At 36.0% G+C, this 25,354-nt stretch overlaps 1 protein-coding gene across 1 annotated transcript; it reads right to left on the reverse strand.

The window, feature by feature from the left end:
- Nucleotides 1-3,780: 3,780 nt before the first annotated feature.
- LOC136826267 (uncharacterized) lies at nucleotides 3,781-8,080 on the reverse strand. Its single transcript, XM_067083399.1, has 3 exons — nucleotides 7,189-8,080; nucleotides 6,537-6,674; nucleotides 3,781-4,154 (listed from the first exon to the last, which is right to left on the reverse strand). Exons 1-3 carry the CDS (start codon nucleotides 7,199-7,201, stop codon nucleotides 3,985-3,987), a joined length of 321 nt encoding a protein of 106 aa, XP_066939500.1. The 5' UTR covers nucleotides 7,202-8,080; the 3' UTR covers nucleotides 3,781-3,984.
- Nucleotides 8,081-25,354: the final 17,274 nt, after the last annotated feature.

Here is a 25,354-nt window from a genome sequence, read left to right on the forward strand (position 1 = left end):
TCTACAGAAGTAGACAGCCCAGTCAAAACACCCCACATTCAACAACCGAGTCTTTGAAAAACAACAATTATAACAACAACAAACAACAGAACGAAGCAAGATCTTCAGCTCCTAAATCCCAGCCGAAAATGATCCCAGCTTCAAGAGGAGGACTGACTGAGTTGCATTTGAGGAGGAGGAGGAGGAGGAGGAGGAGGAGGAGGAGGAGGAGGAGGAGGAGGAGGAGGAGGAGGAGGAGGAGGAGGAGGAGGAGGAGGAGGAGGAGGAGGAGGAGGAGGAGGAGGAGGATTTTTTAAAACTTGCATATGATGGGAACCAGACGCCTGCAAAGGAGACAGTTTGAGTTTCTACTTAGCCCAAGATGCGAAAGGAAGGGAGCGTCCTCCCAAAATGATATTATTCTTTGTTTTATCCTTACTTGGTTTACAGGTTTACTCATTTTTTGTATTTTCAGCGATACTTGTTTTTACTAAAAATTCGTTAATTACACTGATTTTTTTTTTTAAGTTGGTTGACCAAATCATCAAGAGATGGGGAGAAACTTGGGTATGTGTACTCCTATTTCATTACCCTTTTTTTTTAAATTTGAGTTTACCAAATTATAGAAAGACTTGAAAATCTTGAATATTTTGATCCTTATGTAACTGTTACTACGCTTTGGCTCTTTGTCTTTTGTGTTCGTGTCTGAAAACGCACGCAAGCACACACACACACACACACACGATAACGATAACCTTCAAGTTAATTTTCTCCATATGTTAGGCATTTCCACAGAGATGCTGTTTTGGGTGTCAATTATATCAAGTCCCCAGACAAGGTATACTAAGATAAATTAGTTTGATATGAAGGCTTCAAACGTGCCCAGTGAACTCACTCCAGCTCCTTTCTGTTAACGATATTTAGTTACAGCTTATGGGGACACTTAAGAATTTGTTTCACTACTAAGGGATTCAGAGCCGATGAAACACGGTTTTTCGGCAACGGCTTTTTATCAAAACATCGGATAAAGGTGAAAGTTGGAAAGTGTATATTTTATAACCCTAACTAATTTTTGCAAGTATCATTTAGATACAAAGTTCGATAGTTTTGATATTTATAGAGTAAAATGAATGTCGAACCGAGAAAATGCCGGAACCGTAAAGAAAATCACAGCCAATGGGATCCTAAAACAATAATCAGGTTGCCCCCGTGGTTGCAAACTGCATTTGTACTACTATGTAGGTAATAGCCTGCCACTTTGTATACAAGCGGAAGACCCGTGGCAAGGCGTCATGAGGCTCCGCCCATCCATCAGGTAGGTGGTGAATGGACTGATGAGTCATCTTCCTTGAGAGTGACGATGAAGACATTTTGTAAATAAATTATGTAAAGCATTAGACGTTTTATCTGTACATCTAAAACATTTATTAAAACAATGATTATAACAATGTTCCTCATTCAAACTGATTTCATTATATTTTCCTTTCCATGCATATCAATATAAATCGTGTTACAATTGACTGATATTAAGTAGGTAAATTATAGTTTGCCCTCAAAATCTTGACTCCTACCATTACCTTTCATTTGCAGCGAGCAGGCTATACGAGCGCTGTTTAGGGTGCTGTATGATATATATAAAAAAATAGAAATGGGTTACATTAACTGAAATAAAACAATGGCGTTGACCTTTACACCTCCAACAATTGAGGGAAATGAGGTATTGTTTTTCATTTGAATTCTACTTGTAGTGACCGTTCCTAACTTGCTGCAAATAGATGGCTATAGCGTCGAAACTTGGGGTAAAACAAAACTGTCTTTGTATTCCCGACCTGAATAGAAGTAGAGCTAACAAATGAACTATAGACTGGTTCATTGTGTGGTTGAATTATATGCACTGAATTATTTGTGGGGTAGAAACAATACGAATATCAAGAAAATGGAAGAATTCCAAGCTAATAACTTAAGCTGCGTCCACACGATCGAGCTTTGTTCGACGAACTTTGTCCGATGTGACGTCAGAAGCGGAGAAACAGCGAGCAAAGTCAACTTTGCCCGCTTCTGACGTCACACCGGACAAAGTTCGTCGAACAAAGCTCGACCGTGCGGACGCAGCCTTTGTCCCAACAACTGCTGTGGAAGTTGCTATGAAGCCTCCACAAAATAATAATAATGATAAAATTACTGAGAATGCTCGCCACCATTAATGTCGATGAAGACTTGAATGGGTACTAATATCAATTAGTGAATATGTCACCAGCAAGTGGGCAGAGCCACAGCGAAGTGAAGTTTTCCCTTTATAAACTTTTCACTGTGGGTGGAGCCTCATGACGTCACAGGTTGACGTCACAGGTCAACGTCACTATTGTGTTCAAAACCCTTACCCGAGAATTTGATGGCTTTGGCATAGGAAACAAATACCAGAACTACTGAACTTCGGAACTAAGTACTTACAAAAAATAGGTAGGGTTATAAAATATACATTTACCAACTTTCACCTTTATCCGACGATTTGATAAAAAGGTGTTGCCGAAAAACCGTGTTGCATCGGCTCCGAATCCCTTACCAGTTCTCTTGACCCAGATTTCATTATTAATACCCTAAATATCAAAGTCATTTGACCATGTTACGAACCGAAAATTGCGGCAAATGGACAGCGACTCTTAACTTACTGCTGAGTGTATAACAATGCAGTCTACCAGTAAACGCTTTATATGACCAGAGAACTATTTTCACTCAAAAATCTTCATCTTCATTGGTTGCCGAAAATTACATTGCCCAGGAGACAGCGAATGATTTTAACACTAGACGAGAATCTGTCTTAACGTAGAACTATTAGTGTCGTATCAGACTAAGCCTATAACGCACAAGTAACTACCAGTCAATCCCATATTCAGCTTATTAAAAAAAACTCCTGTGCAACTTTTTAACTTTGCTTTATGGATTAGCTATTTCACCTGGTACCCTTAGTCACATCTACTTAAGACATAAATAACTTAACTGTCCCTTTCAAACAAACCATCTATTTTCCGAGTGTTTATTACCTTATCCATTTCATCGAACACATCGACAAATATCTATCCTGTATCAGCTTTTTAATAAAAAGGTTAAACTTTCAAGAACAATGGCTTTCATATGTACATACATGTTCCACTCAATTATCCGAACTAAAGTGAAAGCAATAAAGTTTAATGGCCTGCCCACACTAGCGAGCATGCCCGTCGGCCACATCCAGCTATATAATTCTCTCTCGCTTCTGAAGCAGTGTTACCAGACAAGCACCGTTCTGGCTCCATACTCGGTCGGTATAGTGGAACGGGTTAGGTTATGGGAACAGTGTTTGCCCGTCGGTCAGTGCCCGCTGGTGTGAACAGGGCTTTAACCGTCAGCAGTAATGCAGTAATTTAACTTTAAAACTCACTTTTAAAATACAATGCTTTGTTCCTGGTGTGCAGAAGATTCATTCTTGCTGGTGGCACGAATTGTCAACATACTATTAACATGAAGTATGTTAAGTAGCTAGCAATAAATATACAACTCAATTTTTCTAGTTTACAGCTGGATTCCTTTCCGAGAAATAATCCTAAATTTTCAATACTACCATAAACTCAGGTAGTTAAAACATTTAAATTAGATCAGAATTTAGCAGGATTTGCAGGATTTACTAGTTATAAAAAATAAACCAGTGTTTGCTTTAGTGTATAAATACTTTCCTTAAATATTACCAAGTGACGGTATATGTATTTTACCTCTGAAAATTCGAATATTTAAGTAAATTCTTAATATTTCAAAACCCAGTACCGTAAAAGCTCTGTAGATATTAAAATCAGAAAAGTTAAAACTTAGTTTGCAATCACTATTGCTGAAGGTAAGAACATTCATATTTACATGTGCATCATTTAATACCATTTATACCATTTATTGAAGTGTCGGGTAACTAATTACACATTTGAAAGTTCATACTACACTTTGAAGCGCCATTAACACCACCTTTAAAGTCATAATTAATTACACCTTTGAACATTCAGTGCAGGAAACTTGTGGCATATTAGGAAGCATATCAGTAACGCCAGGCTCCAGTCTCACCTCGTCCAAAATAATTACGTAGCACACGCAACGGAAGAGTTGTGGTGTAACAAGTGTAATTTGCCTTTCAAGCGGCTGTTCCGGTAAACGTCCTGAAAAGGAAAAAACTGCGGCAGAAAACTTTGTACTTATGTAAACAAAAAAAAAATTAAAGCCAAGGAACAATATCTTAAAGTCCTTGTAAGATCGGAAACAAGTATATTTAATACAAACTTTTAATTTAATGAACAAATCTACGATCCTTGTCAAGTCAGTAACCAAAATATATTTACATAAAAATATTTATGTAAGTCATACACCACGTAAAATCAATATTCTTAAAAAGAACTAATCTAAAACCTACTCTATAGATAAAGATTCAGCGTACTCAAAATTTTCTCCTACACAAACCATCCACTTTCATAAAGCCTCTGACCAGAACAAAGAAAATACTGAAATATAAAACCACTTCAAAACCAAGATCCTTATAATTTCTGTAAAACAAGGTTTGAGCTTAAACAAGTCAAAGCAATTATCTTACACAAACCAACGACTTACATGAAGCCTCTAACCAGAGCAAAAATCATAAACACCAGAAAAAAAACTAACAAACCAGGGGACCTAAGGTACCTCAAGTGTTAACCAGCGAAGTGACCACAAACAACCGTGCAAGAGGTCGAGGGGTCAGGAAAAACTAAAGCAGAACTACAGGTCAATTTACCTCTGATAAATAACGGCATATTGTATTATAGTGACAGGTTTTATTGTAAAAACGCACCAGCTACGCAGAAGTCTACTGCATTAGGCTATTGTATTAATAGTGAAAATAGAGGCTTGCTGATTGTATTACTGGCATGAATATCACTAAAGATACAAGATTTAAAAATTGAGTTACGGTAATTTGAACCATGAACAAAGAATTTACGTTAAATACAAAATATAAATATTAAAAGTAAAAGTAATAAGCTGCAAGTTATAAGCTTTAAATTGACAACTGAATTTGAACAAAGTGTTCTAACTATAAACGTTAAATCAAGCTTCAAAATCAAAGCTAAAAGTTGCAAATAACTAACGTTAAATTTTGAATGTTCAAAGCAATGAATTACCTAAAAGCTACCTGAAAAACATTTTCAAAGTTAACGTCCTCCTAAGTTGAGTGCAGAAGTAATAATTACTTAACTTGAAATACGGTATTTCTAAGTAATAGATACACTTCGGGTATTTAGCGAGAAGTGGCAGTTTTACAGTATTTTGGTTGTTTATTTACAATTTAACATTTTTTGGGGGTCGACTGTAATTAACCTCTAACCCCTGAAGTTCATCCAACAAGGGGTTTCCATACGCGATCTTCAAGACAGAGCACGGCTAAGTGTTTCAAACGGTTCATATCCCGTCCGGCACGTGCAATAACTTAGAAACTGGTTTTTTCTACGCTTTTAGGGCTTCTGACACTGGCGGTGCATTTGTTAGTCGGCCGAATGGAATGTCCCTTCGCCGTGTTTAGAACTGGCCCGGGGTTGGTGGGGGCTACCCATGCGTTCACAAGTTATTGCACTTGCCGGACGGGATATGAACCCTTCGAAACAGACGTAGCCGTGCTCTGTCTTGTGAAGATTGCGTATGGAAACTCCTTGTTGGTTGGACTTCAGGGGTTACAGGTTAATTACAGCCGACCCCCCAAAAACGTTAAGTTGTAAATGAGCAACCAAAATACTATAAGAAACTGCCATTTTTCGCTAAATACCAGCCGTGTATCTATTACTTAGATCTACCGGAATAATTAAATTTAATTGACGTAATATTAACTTAAATCTCACGAAATATTTAGAATCTTACGTTAAAACAGTGGTGCACTATTTTCATTAGCGAACGTGAAATTGCAAAACTTATTAAAAGGTTGTTAATTGTTAAAATTTACAATAAAAGATAAAATCTACAATCGAACAAAAATTAAAAATCTTGAAACCTTACGTTAACTGTACTAACTTATTACCAAAACTCAAAAACAAACTTAAAATGCTACACTAATAGTTACGTTAAAAAGACTTTACTAAAAACAGCAAACCTAAAAGATGACAATCATATAGCGTTTAAATTCAGAATGTTTAATAAAGTTAACTAAAATATTTAAATACAGTTATTTAACAGCGTAAAGTTTAAATAAAATAATTTAAAGTTAATTATTAAAACTTAAAACAAATCAAGGTAACGAACGTTAACTCAAAAATATTTAAATTTAATACTCAAAGATAATTTTTAACTTAAATTCAAAGCCGATTATCAAAACTTAAAACAAGAAACCAAGTTAAGGAACGTTAACTTTAAAAATTTCAGTTTAAAAATACAACTTATCACTAAAGACGTACAAAACCTGAACCTCCCATACGCGTGTCCACAGGTCTTACGACCTATGGACATGGTATGGGAGGTTCCCTCCACCCCAACAGGGGCACTGCCCCTGTAGGGGTGGAGGTTGGGAGTTTTTAAAATCTCACCTGGTGTTCTCTTGAGCAATAACTGGGAAGGGGAGAGCGAGTCCATTGTGCATTCGAGATCAATGATCCTGGCTTGAGAATTGAGACTTGGGTATTCCTCAAAGTTGCTTCGTACAGGGGCAAGGATTTCACCAAAATCTGGAAGTGGTTTTAAACTTAAAAGCAGATATGGTTTGGTTTTTAATTCAAAAAATATAAAAATGTGAGAACTGACTTCAGTTAGCCTTCAAAGTTCCTTCGTAAAACTGGCTGGATTATCAGTCTGGAATAATTTTTAGTTAGTAAAGCTGTATGTGGCTTTTGTTTTCTTAAATATAACCAATACCCAGTCATAACTGGACTGCTTCAAAGAGTCATGGATTTCAAGAAAAACTAAGTGGTTTGAAATTAATAGAAAAGTGAATGAATTTGCCTTAATATCTAAAAACTTATAGCCAGTCATTTGTAAGATTAAAAGCTAATATAAATGCTCTTTACGAAAGTGCTCTTAAGTTTGGCAAAGCATTATATCAACCATCTTTAATACCTATAACCAGTCATATCTTTAAAACATTTAACTTTCAACAAGGCAGGCTTTTGGCAGGCTTTTAACAAGTCACGCAAAGTTTAACCCGGCACATACTAACTTCAAAATAATTACAGATTAAAATACCTTTATGGAACATCAGAAGCCTCCTGATCCTGAAACATATTAAATTTTAGTACACAAATAGCTGAACAATTTCCTGCTGGAGTTTCACGGCCTCGAAGTGAAAAATTGAACTAGGGCAATGCCACACAACTAAAGTTTTACTGAATATTCGTAAAAAACAAATTCAAATATATAAGAGGCACGTATTCACTGTTGTCCATAAATATCAAAGTGCTTAATCATAAGTTTAGTGTGCAACAATAAGGAAAATTGACAAAATATAAAATTTAATCTCAAATTTCAAATTAAATTTGAAATAGCTTAGTTGACGATACAAGAAAAAATTAAAGTATCAATGGTAAAGTCCAGTTAAGGTACAATTTCACAAAATTGAAGTTTAAGAGATATTAGAACAAATATATTGAACAAATATATTAAAAAATAAGTTAACCTACAATTCTAATATAAAGTTGATAAAAGCTTAGTTCAAGGGAACAGACTAAAATATTTCAGTAAATAAACCATTGTTAAGCTACAATTTTAAAAGTTAAAAATGACCTCAAGACACCATAAAAAAAGCAGATTACAACAATACCATTACGTTACCTACCCAGACCCACCCATCAATACGGTAAGGAGTAACACACCATTAACTGAAATCACAAAACTTTAAATTTGACAAGCTAAAATAAAACCGTAAAGAAACTTAGCTTTTGCCGAGTCCTGGAAAAGTCATCCGTTTCACGCAGACCATCCTTCAAGCCACCAAACAAATCGTATAAATCCAACCGGCAAAGATACAGCACCGTTCCTTCACATAGCGGGGAATCGTACGTGACAGACGTCGTCAAGTCGTCAAATCAACGAAATAACACTACGACACTTCGTTGTAACCGGCGATTGAACTGGCCGGCTGACGGATTCGCTAGCCGAGAAACCTTGGTGACGTCATCGCCAAGGATCGCGGAGTCAGTTGCTTTTCTTGAGAGTTGGACGATGTGGGCGAATAATGTGACTTTTTAAATTTAAATTTTTGGCTAAAGATGATGCTGTTTTTATGCTTAGCATAAGGGCAAACAATGATTTTGCTTTTATTTATTAGACATATCAGCCGTTAGTTTTCGAGAATACTTAGTGACGTCATCACCAAGGATCACGGAGTCAGTCGCCTTTCTTGAGATTTGGTAAAAAAAAAAAAACGATTTTTTACATTTTTATTTTTGATTAAAGGACAAAAGGGGCAAACAATTTTTTTTTTTTTGGGCCTTTCTTTACAGTTGGACGATTTGGGCGAAAGAAAAGACTTTAAATTTTCATTTTGTATAAAGGTGATGTTATTATCAGCATTTGGGTAAACACTAATTATGATTTTATTTATCAGATAAATTAGCCGTTGGTTGTTATAAATTTGCCAAGAGTGTACAATTGCCAATCTCATAATCATGGTATTGCTTAACACAATAAAAGGATATAAAATGGATATATTTCTTTATTGATTTTGACAAACCTCGATAACAGGACATAAATTTGAAGATACTTATTGATTTTAATATGACTCAATAAAAGGGAATAAAATTAAAGACATTCCACTTTTAATAAAACACAATGATATAAAATCAGATATTCCTTTAATGATTTAAAAAAACACAATAAAAGGATATAAAATAAAATATATTTTTTATTTATTCCAATACCTTACGAACGGTGCAACAAATTACAAATAAAATATAAAATTCTTTTACATGCGAGATTAAATATCATATCAATCAGAAGCGCATCTTTGCCATTTCCAGCAAAACATATCATACGAATACCAAGGAAAGGATGATATTGGACCTTGTTTATTTACCATCAATGAGAAATTAAGCTATATTATAGATAAAAAAATTATTAGGCACTCCTTTAAACAAAAACGAAAAACGGCTACAACTTATAGGCTTTGAATTCAATCTCTGATTTTATAAAGGAGCGTATTCTTGGATGGTATTGTGATGACAACATCATGAAACTGAAATAAATCCTAATTGTTTTGATATATCTCCTTTGCTGGTTGGTTGAATTGAATTGAATCGAATACAGAATTTATGCCAAAGGCCAAGCACTGGGACCAATGAGGTCATTCAGCGCTGAAACGGAAACTGACAGTAAAAGTTCGAAAGGTGTAACAGAAGGAAAACCTCGCAGTTGCACTATGAATCAATTGTCAGGAGAGGTGTGGAAGTAGGATAGAAGAAAGAGAATATGAAAGGAGGTGCAGTAAAGGGAAATAAAGGGGTTGCAGCTAGGGGCCGAAGGCACGCTGCAAACAACCTTAATTGCCTACAGTGCACCGCATGAGGTGCACTAACGGCGCTACCACCCTATGGGCTTTGTTCGTTCGTGAATATAGCAAGTTGTAGGATACAATAGTTTCTTGGAAATGGAAACATTTTTCAAGGATCGACTCCGGCTGTAGTAACTATTTTGATAAATCTCCTTTGTTGGCTGCTGAATACAACGAACTGTAGGATGCAATAGTTCACAGACAATGGAAATGCATTTTAAGTGTTCAGTCCCTCCGTAAATCCGCTATTAACACATGGGATTACTTTCACCTAAAAACCACCGAGTATCCGAAGCTTAGTCGGTAAAATTGTGGAAATAATGTTGTAATGCCTTTTGATGAAAATATATTTTAGGGATCTGTTCTTTCTGTAAATCCGTGTGAACAAATGGGATTACTTTCACCCAAAAAATTACTGAGTATCTGAAGATTAGTCTGTAAAATTGTGGAAATAATATTGAAATGCATTCCGGTGAAAATATATTTTAGGGATCTGTTCTTTCTGTAAATCGTGTGAACAAATGGGATTACTTTCACCCGAAAAATCACCAAAGTCAGGACCGGTTCTCTCTGTAAATCCGCGATTAACAAGTAAGATCACTTTCAACCAGAAAATCACCATTCCTGTTCTCTCCGTGAATCCGCTATGAACAAATGGGATTACTTTCACACCAAAAAATCACCAAGGTCAGGATCTGTTCTCTATGTAAATCTTCTATGAACAAATGGGATTACTTTCACACCAAAAAAATCACCAAGGTCAGGATCTGTTCTCTCTGTAAATCCGCTATGAAAAAATGGGATTACTTTCACCCCCAAAAAACCACCAAGGTCAGGATCTGTTCTCTATGTAAATCCGCTATAAACAAATGGGATTACTTTCACCAAAAAAATCACCAAGGTCAGGATCTGTGTTCTATGTAAATCCTCTATGAACAAATGGGATTACTTTCAACAATTAAATCACTGATTATACGAAGCCTAGTCTAGAAAATTGTGGAAATAATATTCTAATGCCCTTCTGCTGTACAGTGGGTGAGTCCCTCACTCCCTAAGACTTAATTACGTTTCACAAAAGCAGATGGAATCCCATTAATCCACAGGAGGATTAATCTAATCGCCTGCAATCATTCGCCTCTCTCTGAGCGACTTTTAGGCCGGAAGTCGTCATAATCCGGGATTGGCGATTGGTTGGTCGGTAAGCGTGGCGTTGACAGGTCAAAGTTGAAATGGCAGAGCAATTTTTGCAATTTTGTCGTTTTTGCAAATTTGTTCGTTTCTTGTCGTAGGTTTCAAGTTACAAAGAAGCTTCAATAGGATGACGTAACCGTGTTGGAAATCGCCCAAGAACAGAACGAATATAAAAAAAAATAAACAGTTAGTTATTATGAAATCAAAATGCAAATTATACTTGGCAGATATGAAGACTTATCTTAATTAACCCCTCTCAGACTATTGTGAACATCAAAAGAAATGAGTAATCGGCACTTTTAATCCCTCTATAAAAGTAAACAATGGAACAAGCAACAGTAATTTGTTGAGTAAACAAAATATAACTTATACTTGTATCATCCACTCTCTAACTAATGCAACCATTAAAATAAATTACCCATTCACACGTCTAACCCTTCGTAACCCACTCGTTTAATCCCTCTGCAAACATAAACAATTATGCAAACAAAGAAACAATTCCCAAAATAAAGCTTTTTCGAAACTATTCGCAGATGAAATTTACCCAGGCCTTGATAATGCATCTGGATAAAGCTTACTTGCATTTCAGTAAGAAGGGAGGAGGAGGAGGAGGAGGAGGAGGAGGAGGAGGAGGAGGAGGAGGAGGAGGAGGAGGAGGAGGAGGAGGAGAATTTTGCAAACAACATATGACGAAAGATGGAAGGTTGGAGAGGTATAATGGTATTTCAATCGATGATTTGCGTAGGATAAGAATTTTTTTTTGTAAGTGGTTGTGATAATAGTGAATACAAGGGTTTGTAAGTAAGGGTGGGGTGATGATTATCTCTCTCTCTCTCTCTCTCTCTCTCTCTCTCTCTCTCTCTCTCTCTCTCTCTCTCTCTCTCTCTCTCTCTCTCTCTCCATAAAATGTAATTATTCATGTATACATATGTACTGTTGATCGTAGTTATTCGATAAAATAATTACCCATTTTATTTATGTAAAATACACATTTCGTTAGTTTGTTTAACTCTCTCTCTCTCTCTCTCTCTCTCTCTCTCTCTCTCTCTCTCTCTGTCATATATTATATACATATATATATATATATATATATATATATATATATATACATATATATATATATATATATATATATATATATATATATATATATATATATATATATATATATATATATATACATATACGAACCGAATCACATAAAAAAATCAATTCATCCAAGAAGATTACCAAAAAATAACAAACCACAACTGATTGCTGAATACAATACGCCCAATCACAACTCATTGTAATTCAGAGCTACAGAATAATGACTCGATATAATGAATGCACATCAATGCTCAGTGGCTGTATCTGCCCAGTAGTAATTCAGTGGTTATAATCTAACACAAACATAATCAGAGTTTTTTTTCAATATGATTCCAAAACACGAATTTTCAGATTTGCTTTTGCTAAATGTTTATCCGGGAGTTTCAGTCTGAGGATTATGTAAACACGAGCCTGATTGAGAGAGAGAGAGAGAGAGAGAGAGAGAGAGAGAGAGAGAGAGAGAGAGAGAGAGAGAGAGAGAGAGATGGATTGTTTTTAGACCTATAACAATTGCGTGCTACGTGTATGAGTTAGAGAGCATATCCGTATGTGGGTTTACTTTCTGAAATCTCTCTCTCTCTCTCTCTCTCTCTCTCTCTCTCTCTCTTTATATATATATATATATATATATATATATATATATATATATATATATATATATATATATATATATATATATATATATATATATATATATATAAATATTTATAAATATATATGTACATAAATTTATATATATTTATATATATATGTATATATATATTTAGAAACATATCTAGACATATATACTGTATATATAAATACATACACACATACATATACAAAACAAAAGACTATCAAACCCCAAAATTTCCGCTTCATTACCCGGCCCCCCAAAAAAGTCACCCCAAAATCTCATATAAGAGATTATCGGCATCCCATACATGAGTTACGGCCTTTATGGAAAAACCTTTATCGAAAAAGGCATAAAATTACATTATCTGAAACGTTTTCGGAAAACGTCGGTTAATTTCGTAATCTTTTTTATATATGTAGACGTTGTTTTTCTATTTTCTCGATAGCACGTTTGGAGGGTCTTCTTGGATGAAAGTCTTGCGGTTACTACTATGAAGAGATTTCGGGTACAGTCTTTTTGTTCAAATAGACTGGACCTTTTAATTTCAGAGTCGCTGACTATTAAAAAGATGAAGCCGGAATTGAACAACAACTCGTCTGGTATTCAACTAGCTATCGTGTAATTTCATAGTAGGTACTCAATTAGGTCGTTAAATATTTTAATTTGAGAGTGGTAGTTTGTTTACATTTCACCTTAGTTTTATTTTCATATTTTTATGTTTGTGTTTTTAATTTTTCGTTATTTTACGTCTCATCCTTTTAGTTTGTATTTACTTGTTCATTTTATATATTTCGTTAGTATTTTTGCTGAAGATTTATTATGACAATTCATTTTATTGTAATTTTATTGATTCTCATCCTTGTCGGTTTTTCCAGCCTGATGATGAGGTTTTATACCTCGAAAGCTCGTACAATAAAGAATGTTCTTCCTGGTCTTGGCAATATTATTTATCATTAAGCTAATATATATATATATATATATATATATATATATATATATATATATATATATATATATATATATATATATATATATAGTTATATATAGGCCACAGCATATCTCGATATATGACCATATATAGTCGGTCATCTATAGGTGGTATATATATTTGCCGACGCATTTATAATATATTATATATATATATCATATATATATATATATAAAAAGGAAAATTTACAAATTAAAATACATGGAATAAATCTAACGACTTCAAGAGTCTCAACATGCTATATAAATCATACATTAAAACAAGACAATTTATAAAAGCACCTGCTAGACTAAAAGGTCGAAGACTGAATGACTAAAAGGGAAAAGGAAAGCAGCAATTAAAACTGGCTCGGCCAGATACAACTGAACAGAGGTGGTGTGTGAGTTCAACAGGGAACTAGCTGTTTTATGAATAACGATTCCAAAATGAGTAGTTCGTGTGGATGACTTATTTGGCATTAAAACAAGAGAAGTCAGAATAATTAGCACTTGCTAGATTACATATATTTGAATGGTTTCTGATATTAGAACCATTCAAAGGGGATATGGACAAGTATTAATTATTCTGACTTCTCAGTTTTGGGCCAAACAAGTCATCCACTGAACTACTCATTTTGGAATCGTTATTCATAAAACAGCTAGTTTATGTTGAATCACACACCAAATCTGTTCAGTTGTATCTGGGATGAGCTTTTTTTTGCTGCCTTTTCCCTTTTAGTCATTCAGTCCTCAACCTTTTAGTCTAGCAGGTGCATATTTTATGAATTGTCTGGTTTTAATGTATATTTATATAGCATGTTGAGACTCTTGAAGTCGTTAGTTTTATTCCATGTATTTTAATTTGTAAATTTTCCTTTTAGCCTTGATGATGTAACAATGTGTTACGAAACGCGTCGGCAAATAAATACCACCTACAGATGACCGACTATCTCCTTGTCACCCCTGTCCTGATATATATATATATATATATATATATATATATATATATATATATATATATATATATATATATATATATATATATAATGTATATATATGTATATATATACACACATATATATTATATATATACATATTTCATTGTTTAGTTATTCACAACATAGTTATCTATTTATTCATCTATTTCTATATTCATTATAAATTCTCATTTTTTTTTGCTATCAGATTACTTCCATACTGACAACTTTGTACGATTCCCACTGCAAATATAAGCTTCCCGTTACAATTATTTCTGTACAATATTAATGACAGTTTCACACGAAATATCACAGGTCAGTAACATATACCCAAGAATAATATATAAAATAAGATTACAACTGTGATATACAAGAAGCTTTGAAGTCAAATTTAAATGATAATTTCACAAAATCACGGAATATGAAAGACGACATGAAACGTAAATATTTTTTACATCCAATGAGAAATATATGAGTAACGCAAATTACTGTTGTTCATCTCCATAAATTATCACTTTTCACACAGCCTATGTACATATTTATCTACCATCGATTCCCTTAAGATCTGAATATTGCCCTAAAATGGAAAACTGCAGTATCTGCAAAATTTTCGAAATTGAGATATGCCACCTACTGGGCTCGTGAAACACTAATACACAAGTTACTGCAGTTTCAGAATGATTCTTCAATGCTTTGTTTAGGAGGTTCCATTTGCAGTGTCTGCAAAATCAGTAGTAAGGCAAGGGAAAACTGCAGTATATACCATTCTTTTCAATTTTGTATTTTTGCAGATACTGCAGTCTTTCGTGATTCTTCAATGCTTTCCACGAGTATTTAGGGGGTTCCATTCGCAGTATCTGCAAAATCAGTAGTAAGGCAAGGGAAAACTGCAGTATCTGCCATTTTTCTCAGTTTTGAATTTTTACAGATACTGCAGTCTTCCATGATTCTTCAATGCCTTCCACGAGTATTTAGGGGGTCCCATTCGCAATATCTGCAAACCAGAGTCTAAGCGATGTCAGGCAGGGCAGCCGATCGGGACTACAAAGTCTACCCCAAAAGTCAAATCAAAGTCCTTCAAAAGAAGACATCACGGCGACCCCATATAAAAATGGGAACAAGTTGGGAAGAAGAAGAAGATTCGCAGTATCTGCAAAATCAGTGATAAGGCAAGGGAATACTGCACTATCTACCATTTTTCTCAGTTTTGTATTTTTGCAGATGCTGCAGTCTTCCATGATTCCTCAATGCTTTCCACGAGTATTTAGGGAGTCCCATTCGTAGTATCTGCAAATTCTCTGGTAAGTCAAGGGAAAACTGCAGTATCTACCACTTTTCTCAGTTTTGTATTTTTGCAGATACTGCAGTCTTCCATGATTCTTCAATGCTTTCCAAGAGTACTTAGGGGGTCCCATTTGCAGTATCTGCAAAATCAGTGGTAAGGCAAGGGAAAACTGCAGTATCTGCAAAATTTTCGAAATTGAGATATGACACCTATTGGGCTCGTGAAACACTAATACACAGTTACTGCAGTTTCAGAATGATTCTTCAATGCTTTATTTAGGAGGTCCCATTTGCAGTATCTGCAAAATCAGTAGTAAAGCAAGGGAAAACTGCAGCATATACCATTTTTCTCAGTTTTGTATTTTTGCAGATACTGCAGTCTTCCGTGATTCCTCAATGCTTCCCACGAGTATTTAGGGGGTCCCATTCGCAGTATCTGCATAAGGCAAGGGAATACTGCAGTATATACCATTTTTTTCAGTTTTGTATTTTTGCAGATACCGCAGTCTTCCATGATTCCTCAATGCTTTCCAAGAGTACTTAGGGGGTCCCATTTGCAGTATCTGCAAAATCAGTGGTAAGGCAAGGGAAAACTGCAGTGTATACTATTTTTCTCAGCTTTGTATTTTTGCAGATACTGCAGTCTTCCGTGATTCTTCAATACTTTCGACGAATATTTACGGGGTCCCATTCGCAGCATCTGCAAAATCAGTAATAAGGCAAGGGAAAACTGCAGTATCTGCCATTTTTCTCAGTTTTGTATTTTTGCAGATCCTGCAGTCTTCCATTTCCAGGCAGAACAGCATCCTCAGCAATTAGGCACAGACCGACATCAGGCAATCAATAGAACAGGCAACAGTTGAGAGAGAAACTGTCCTGGAAGTAAGTTTAGCAGTTGGGATTAATTGATTCTCGTGAATAGTAATGAGGAAGAGGAGGCTGGCTCATTAACTGATTGAAACCTAAGGTCTAGTTTGTCTTAGTTTTAGCACTTCGGTCCTCCTTATTCCTTCTCTTCGTTGGTTTAGTTTTCTCTTCTTTATTTCAATCCTTTATCACTTAATCTTAACTCGCCATTTGCCATTTTGCTAAAGGTTTCACTGATTTATGTTGCATCCATTATTTTCAATTTCATCATACCGCCCACAAAACTATTTAATTCTCATTCCTTCTCTTCGTTGGATTAGTTTTGTCTTCTTTCTCTCTTCATTCCCATCTTTTATTACTTCATTTTCACACGCCACTTTGCAATTTTGTCCCACGATTTAGTTAATATTTATCTATTCGTTTATTTGTTTATTACTGTATTCATCTATATTTATTTATCTGTTTATTTATTTAGTTATCTATTTATTTATATATTCATTAATATATTTATATATCCATTCATTTATTTATTTATTCATTATTTTATTTATCTATATTTATCTATGTATTTATTTATTTAGTTATTTATCTGTTTATTTGTTTATTCATCTATTTATGTGTTTATTTATCTATTTATTTACTTTTTCATATCTCTCAAAAAAAGGAAGTACCTGTAAAGGCGAATCAACTACGGGAACAGGGCGACGCAAAAGCTGTTTCCTTTTGATGACGAAAATATGAAATAAATTGGGTAAATCATTTCCTTATTACAGCAGCCATCTTCTTCCCATACGGTGTTTACGAGCGAGAGATCGCTCAGGTGAGAAATTCGAATTATACCCACGGTGATTATCCATCATTTCGTAATCATCAGGGGTTCTTTGAGTGATGTTTGATAGTATGATGTGGGATTATTCTCTCTCTCTCTCTCTCTCTCTCTCTCTCTCTCTCTCTCTCTCTCTCTCTCTGATCATCTTCATCATCATCATCATCAAAGTTTTTCTGTGTGACGTTTAATAGTATGATTTTGGCTTCTCTCTCTCTCTCTCTCTCTCTCTCTCTCTCTCTCTCTCTCTCTCTCTCTTAATCCTGTCATGTTCAAACTTATAAGTCCCTTACTATTGGTCACTGCAGATATCAGTGCAAACTGGCTAACTCTCTCTCTCTCTCTCTCTCTCTCTCTCTCTCTCTCTCTCTCTCTCTCTCTCTCTCTTCTTCTTCTTCTTCTTCTTCTTCTTCTTCTTCTTCTTCTTCTTCTTCTTCTTCTTCCACCTGAAACGAAAGTAAATAATGACTCTTATCCTTACTTTCTTTCTATTTCTTCTTTTCTTCTTCTTCTTCTTCTTCTTCTTCTTCTTCTTCTTCTTCTTCTTCTTCCAGACCATAAGTGACCTCACAGTTCGAAGGACCTGGGAATTCTCAGCCAGAAATCCTGAAATCCTTTCAGGAATTCTCTCACAGGAAAATAGTCGAAATGAAGAGTTCCATTGCGGAAGAGAAGAGACAATTTCCAGCCGGTTACGTCAGAACGACTTCACAGGGAAAAATCTTAAATGGACCTTCGACTTGCCTGGGAAATGTCAGTCATTAACTTCGAGACTTCTTCAGCCAGATTACTACGAATCTTCGCTAATTGCTAATTAGGTTCAAAAGGCTCGCAGACGAGCGTAATTACTTCCTAATGAAGCCGGCAAACCATTAGATATTATCGCCTTCTGCACGCTGCGACTTTGGGCTGTGCAGTCCCGTACATTTATTGGTTGGCAATGCTTCCTGTGTCGTGCAGGTCTCTCTCTCTCTCTCTCTCTCTCTCTCTCTCTCTCTCTCTCTCTATATATATATATATATATATATATATATATCATCATGGATTATGAAACGTTGGGAATATATATATATATATATATATATATATATATATATATATATATATATATATATATATATATATATATATATATATATAATATTGGAAGAAGGAACGCCGGCTGTCAGCATCCAAAAATGTGATAAAAACAACAAAAATTATAATTTTCCCGAGTATGAATTCTCAAACCACTTTCAATAATAATATAAAAAGTAAGTATGTAAATATAGAGTTAAGAAATAGTAAATATACTTGAAGCATAATGAATTTTACTTAGTCAAGCGTCCTTCTGAAATATATCCTACCTCACTACACTTGGAAAAAACAAACAGAACTCAATAATATTCCACAGAACACGTATTTAAACATCCTACAACATTACAAAGTCCTTTAGCAAGCTAAAACGCTTTCCTAAAACACTCGAAAGCAATTTTGTCGAGCGTTTTATTTCGCCACAGGACGCAAATCCACAAAGCCAGTGGAATTATAAGCGTCGCAGTTCTATGAAAACTTGACAGTTTTCAGCAGAGATCAAAGGTCACAGAGAGAGAGAGAGAGAGAGAGAGAGAGAGAGAGAGAGAGAGAGAGAGAGAGAGAGAGAGAGAGAGAGAGACTCTGTTTTGTAAAGAGAACATTTGTCCCAAATTTCATAGTTGAATATTAATGCAGGGAGGAAAAAGCTGTGTCAACGTTTATGGCCTAACTCGCCAGCTTCTACATCTGCATCGAGACTTTTTTTTTTTTTGCTCTCTCTCTCTCTCTCTCTCTCTCTCTCTCTCTCTCTCTCTCTCTCTCTCTCTCTCTCTCTTTATATATATGTAAAATTCTCTCTCTCTCTCTCTCGTAGTAGCTCAGTGGTAAGGTGTCTAGCTTACTAATGGATAAGTTACGTTCGGTTTCAAAATAGGCGATATTATTATTATTATTATTATTATTATTATTATTATTATTATTATTATTATTATTATTATTATTATTATTATTATTATTATTATTCAAGATCAATGAGATTAAGATTTAAACACATAATAGTTCTATAGTTCCTCTCCATAAACACCTAAATAGAGTTTCTTAAATAACTTTAAAAAATTCAGTGTCTTGTTTATATATATATATGTTATTATTATTATTATTTTTATTATTATTATTATTATTATTATTATTATTATTATTATTATTATTATTATTATCATTATTATTATTATTATTATTATTATTATTATTATTATTATTATTATTATTATTATTATATCAAGAGCAATGGGACTAAGATTTAAACCCAAAATAGTTTTATAGTTTACTTACATCAATATCTACAAGCAGGTTTCATAAAACCTCTGTAGCTCTCATGGCGAACTAAAAGCGAACTACTCTTAAAAGGACTGCTCATAAAATATAGAATACAAAGAGAAAAAGTCCTGTACTGTTTATCCTTTCTTAGTGATGACAATGTTGACTCACTGAAAAGAGGACTGAGTCGAAGAATAAAAATAGAAAAACAAACTCACAAGTAATAACAACCTGTCAAGAAAAAGTTTCTTGTAAAAATGATAAATCATATGTACAAGACCTTGCTTCTCTCTCTCTCTCTCTATTATCTACCTCTATATATCTCTTTATACAAATATCATCCATCTATCTATGTTATAGATCAAAGCAAAGCTACATTCCTACCCAAAAGGGTACAAAATCTCTCTTTTATCAAAGGTCTTTGGCTCTTAAGGAAGTCCTTGTGATACAAAAATTCTGAACTCTCTCTCTCTCTCTCTCTCTCCAGTTCCACTGTTGACTTTAGCCTATACGAAAGAACAAAAGAAAACGGTTGAAAACACCTTTTATGAAAAAGGCTTTTTAATGTTTTATACGTCCGGTCCTCTTGGCCCCATTCGTCATGACAATGACCCACCTTTACAAGCCATCCTCTCTCTCTCTCTCTCTCTCTCTCTCTCTCTCTCTCTCTCTCTCTCTCTCTCTCTCTCTTTAAGTGGCGTCGTGTTTAACTCTCTCCCGATTTTAGGTAAAGGTCCCCTTTCTTTTAAAAGAACTTCCTTCCTTCCTTATATCTTTCCTCGGGCTGTGAAAAAGAGGCGAAAGGTTTTGGAGAGAGAGAGAGAGAGAGAGAGAGAGAGAGAGAGAGAGAGAGAGAGAGAGAGAGAGAGAGAGAGAGAGAGAGAGCAGTGTTCTTTTTCCGCCATTTTGCGTTCGCTTGTTTGTCTAAGTGATTACTTCGTGTTATAAGTCAGGGTCTCGTGTTATAAGTCAGGGTCTTATATTTGTGTAACTGGTGACCCAGATTGCTCTGTTTATGTATGAATTGCTATATTTCATTCATGCAAATGATTTCAGTATAAACAACATTGTTTACAATGGGTTTTAATGTCACGTTGGATATTTGTCCTTATTTAACATTTCAGTAAAAAATGTTAAACAACATTTGCAGAGTCCTTGGAAATGTTGAATAACCACTAACCTCTAACCATGAAGATCTAAGCATGTTCAGAGGTCTCCCTTCTCTTAGCCTACACATAAGGCTAAATATTCTTAGTGTTTACAGATACAAATTTCTAGCTGCGTAAATAACAAAAGAATACCTTACTGATTACCAAAGTTGTCAGTGAATTTTCCTTTCAAAACTGGATTAGAACTTAACCATAAGACATAACAGTATGAAATTATTATTATTATTATTATTATTATTATTATTATTATTATTATTATTATTATTATTATTATATATTTTTTTTTTTTTTTTTGTCTATCACAGTCATCCAATCCTACTGGGTGGTTTTTAAAGTGTGGGATTCCAGGTTCCATCCTGCCTCCTTAGGAGTCCATCACTTTTCTCACTATGTGCGCTGTTTCTAGTAGCACATTCTTCTGCATGAGTCCTGGAGTTACTTCGGCATCTAGTTTTTGGGATCAAGTCTAGTACTCCTATGATTATGGGTGCAATTTCCACTGGCATATCCCATATCCTTCTTACTTCGATTTTCAGGTCTTGATACGTATCAATTTTTTTCCTTTCTTTCTCATCTACTCTGGTGTTCCATGGTATTGTGACATCAATGAGTGATCCTTTCTTCTTGATTTTGTCAATCAACGGCACGTCTAGTCTATTGGCACGTATCACCCTATCTGCTCTGATACCATAGTCCCAGAGGATCTTTGCCTGATCGTTTTCTATCACTCCCTCAGGTTGGTGTTCGTACCACTTATTACTGCAAGCTAGCTGGTGTTTCTTGCACAGGCTCCAGTAGAGGGCTTTTGCTACTGAATCATGCCTCTTTTTGTACTGGTTCTGTGCAAGCACCGGACATTCGCTTGCTATGTGGTTATGGTCTTGTCTTCTATACTGCACTTCCTGCATATGGGTGAGATGTTATTTCCATCTATTGTTCTTTGAACATATCTGGTTCTTAGTGCCTGATCTTGTGCCGCTGTTAGCATTCCTTCTGTTTTCTTCTTGAGTTCTCCCCTCTGTAGCCACTGCCATGTTTCATCGCTGGCCAGTTCTCTAGTCTGTCTCCTGTACTGTCCGTGCATGGTTTGTTGTGCCATTCCTCTGTTCTGTTTTTCATTCTCCTGTCTCTGTATATTTGTGGGACTTCATATACTTTTATCAGTCTTTCTTCCCATGCACTCCTTAGCCACTCGTCTTCACTGGTTTTCAGATATTGCCCCAGTGCTCTGCTCTCGATGTTGATGCAGTCCTGTATGCTTAGTAGCCCTCTCCCCCTTTCCTTTCAAGTTATGTATAGTCTTTCTGTATTTGCTCTTGGTTGTAGTGCTTTGTGCATTGTCATGTGTTTCCTAGTTTTCTGGTCTATGCTGCGGAGTTCAGCCTTCGTCCACTGCACTGCTCCTGCGCTGTATCTGATTACTGGTACTGCCCATGTGTTTATGGCTTTCGTCATGTTTCCGGCGTTGAGTTTTGGCTTAAGTATCTTAAGTCTCTACATATATTCTTGCCTGATCGTGTCCTTCATCCCTTGGTGTTTTATATCCTCTTCTTCTAGGATTCCCAGGTATTTGTATCCTGTCTCATCTATGCGTTTGATGCTATTCCGTCTGGTAGCTTTATCCCTTCAGTCCTTGTTACTTAGCCTTTTTGTATGTTGGACATCAGATGGTTAATTCTGTTGCCTCCTCTCTTGAGTTGGTACCCAGTATCCATCTTCTGCAGTACTTTTGCCATGGGAATCATGGCTACTAAGAAGAGTAGTGGGGACAGTGAGTCACCTTGAAGGGCCCTCTCTTGATGTTATCTTGTGCTAGTCTTATCCCAGAGCTTGTAAGTACTGTATTCCAGTTGCGCATCTTATTTTTATAGGAATCTGATGGTGTTTTCCTCTGCCCCATATATTATCAGGCATTCATGTCGAAGGCTTTTGTAGTCAATCCATGCCATGCTCAGGTTGGTTCTCCTCTTACTATTCTTCATTACCATTTTGTCCATCAGGGTCTGGTCTTTTGTGCCCCTATATTTCCTTCTGCAGTCTTTCTGTTGGTGGGGATGGTGTTTGTACCCTCTACGTAGTTGTTTAGCCTTTCACTGATGATACCTGTTAGTAACTTCCACATTATTGGAAGACAGGTGATAGGCCTGTAGTTACTTGCTGTATATTTCCCCATTTGGGTGCATGGTGGTTTGTGATACAATGCTGGAGTTGTTCTACTATTCGTGGGTGTAGGGCCTTGAAGTTTTTGAGCCAGTATCCATGGACTTCATCGAGACCTGGGGCTTACCAGTTGGGAATTTTCTTTCGTTGGTGTCTGATTGTGTCTGTCATGATCTCGGTGAATCTTTGTTTTATTCTCCCCATTTCTTCTGCCTTGACTTCCTGGAGCCATGTTGCATGTTTGTTGTGTGATACTGGATTGCTCCATAGGTTTTCCCAGAGTCTCTTACTTGGTTCAGCTTCAGGAATTTCCTGGTGGTTGTCTTCCCCTCTTAGTTGGCTTTTCTGGTTGGTTCCTAGGAGTTTGTTCTGTTGCTGTCCTTTATTCCTGTTCATGTACTGTCTCCTGTACTCTGTATTTCTCACTCAGTTCCTCTCTTGTTTTCTTGCTTCTTAGCCTCTTTTCTGCCATCTCTTTCAGTTTACGCAAGTCGGATCTCATCGCCATGATTTGTTTTTCCTAGGCGATTGCTGTTTTGGTTTCTGTTGGGTTGGTTGTGATGGTGGTGTTGGTGTTTGTATCCCCATGAGTTCTGTTACATCTTCGGTGTTTCCTTGCGTTTCGTTGTTCCTGTTGTTTTCTGTGTCATCGTCTCTTAGTTTGTCTTCTTGTCCTTCATTGCTGGGTGTTATTCCAGTTCTTCTCTTTCTGTTGTGGAGAGCCAGTTCTTTATCTTTATGTTACTTGCTTGGTCTGCCAGCTCTGTTCATTCCAGATGTTGACCAGTCTTCTTCTGTATCCTCTTTCTGTCGGGTTGCTTCTGATGTAGCATCTCCATATTTCCTTATTTTCTTCTCTTGTCCATTTCTTCCTCTGGTTTGCTTCTGTAGCTCCAGTCTCTGGTTGCTGGTTACTGTCGTTGTGGTGGTCAGTTGCTGGATGACGACCTCCAAGTACCTGACCGTCCTCCCCGTCGACTGGGCTGTATACCTGGCTGCCAGACGAAGCTCTTCTGTTGTCAGAGGTTCCATTTACGTCGTTGTCGTTTACTCTTCCATTTCTTTCCATCATTGCTGAGTTTTGCTATTTTACCCATAGCTGGACCCTACCCCATCGGGAATAAGTACTCATTTACAGATGAGTAGACTGAAGAAATTGTGGTAAAGATCCTTTCCCAAGGAATCAACGCTAAGGAGAGCGGTCACCCATCCAACGACTGATCAGCCCCAACGTTGCTTAACTCGTCCATCGATGAGCTAAACCACTCTGCCACGGCGCCCATGAGAGCAATGAAAAGAATTCAGAAAGAAAAAGAAAACACAATCTATGCATTTTTAAACCTCCACACCAACAGGGGCAAAAAGTGCAACCCCTTTGAGGGAAAAAGTAAACTAATTATTCATAGGACTCTCCTTCTCATTAAAAGTTCTCTGAGCAACACTAAACAAGAGATTGCCGAATTAATAAATGACGAGAGTTTCGTTTAACTTATGAGAGAAAAATGGAGAGAATCTCTTGTAAATTATGAGAGAAAAAAGGAGGAATCTCTCGTAAATTACGACTGGTGTTTCTGGGAATTACAATCATCGTTGGTAATAATACACTATGCGAAAGGTTTTTAGTTTTCTGTAAAAGAAAACTAACGTGATGGCTTTGTCTGTCATTCCACACTTTTTCTGTCCGCCCTCAGATCCTAAAAACTTCTGAGGCCAGAGGGCTGCAAATTGGTATGTTGATCATCCACCCTCCAATCGTCAAACATACCAAATTGCAGCCCTCTAGCCTCAGTAGTTTTTATTTTATTGAATGTTAAAGTTAGTCATGGATCGTGCTTCCGGCAACACAACAAACACAGGCCACCACGGCCGGGTGAGAGTTTTATGAGCCACGGCTCAAACAGCATTATACCAGGACCGCCGAAAGATAGATTTATTTTCGGTGGCCTTAATTATACGCTGTAGCGGCTGTACAGAAAACTCGATTGCATCAAAGAAACTTCGGCGCATTTTTATTTGTTTTAATTTGGATAGTGTCATATTCACTGGAAAAGATGAGAGTGATTTAAATGACATTTGATTCGATGCCTTATTTTTTTTACGTCTCTATATTAACATAAATGTTCATTCGCGTCACACATAGTTTTATGATGAAAAAAACATTAAATCTCCTACGAGACGTGTCTAGATGTTGGCAGCGTGAGAAATTAATCAAAGTCAAAATGAAGGGAATCTGAGTGCGGAAGATTCAGTCATGCTTAGTTCTTGGTTAAATAAGTAAAAAATGCGCCGAAGTTTCTTCGGCGCCATCGAGTTTTCTAAACAGCGTTACAGCGTATAATCAAGGCTACCGAAAATAGATCTATCTTTCGGTGGTCTCGGATAATGTTG

Source organism: Macrobrachium rosenbergii, chromosome 40 (genome assembly GCF_040412425.1).
Source record: "Macrobrachium rosenbergii isolate ZJJX-2024 chromosome 40, ASM4041242v1, whole genome shotgun sequence".
Classification (NCBI taxonomy): Eukaryota; Metazoa; Arthropoda; class Malacostraca; order Decapoda; family Palaemonidae; genus Macrobrachium; species Macrobrachium rosenbergii.

Coding starts and splice junctions, on each gene's coding strand:
- LOC136826267 (XM_067083399.1), bottom strand. Junction 4,155..6,536: donor ATTGCTCAAGAGAACACCAG/GTGAGATTTTAA, acceptor TTTCCTTTTCAG/GACGTTTACCGGAACAGCCG.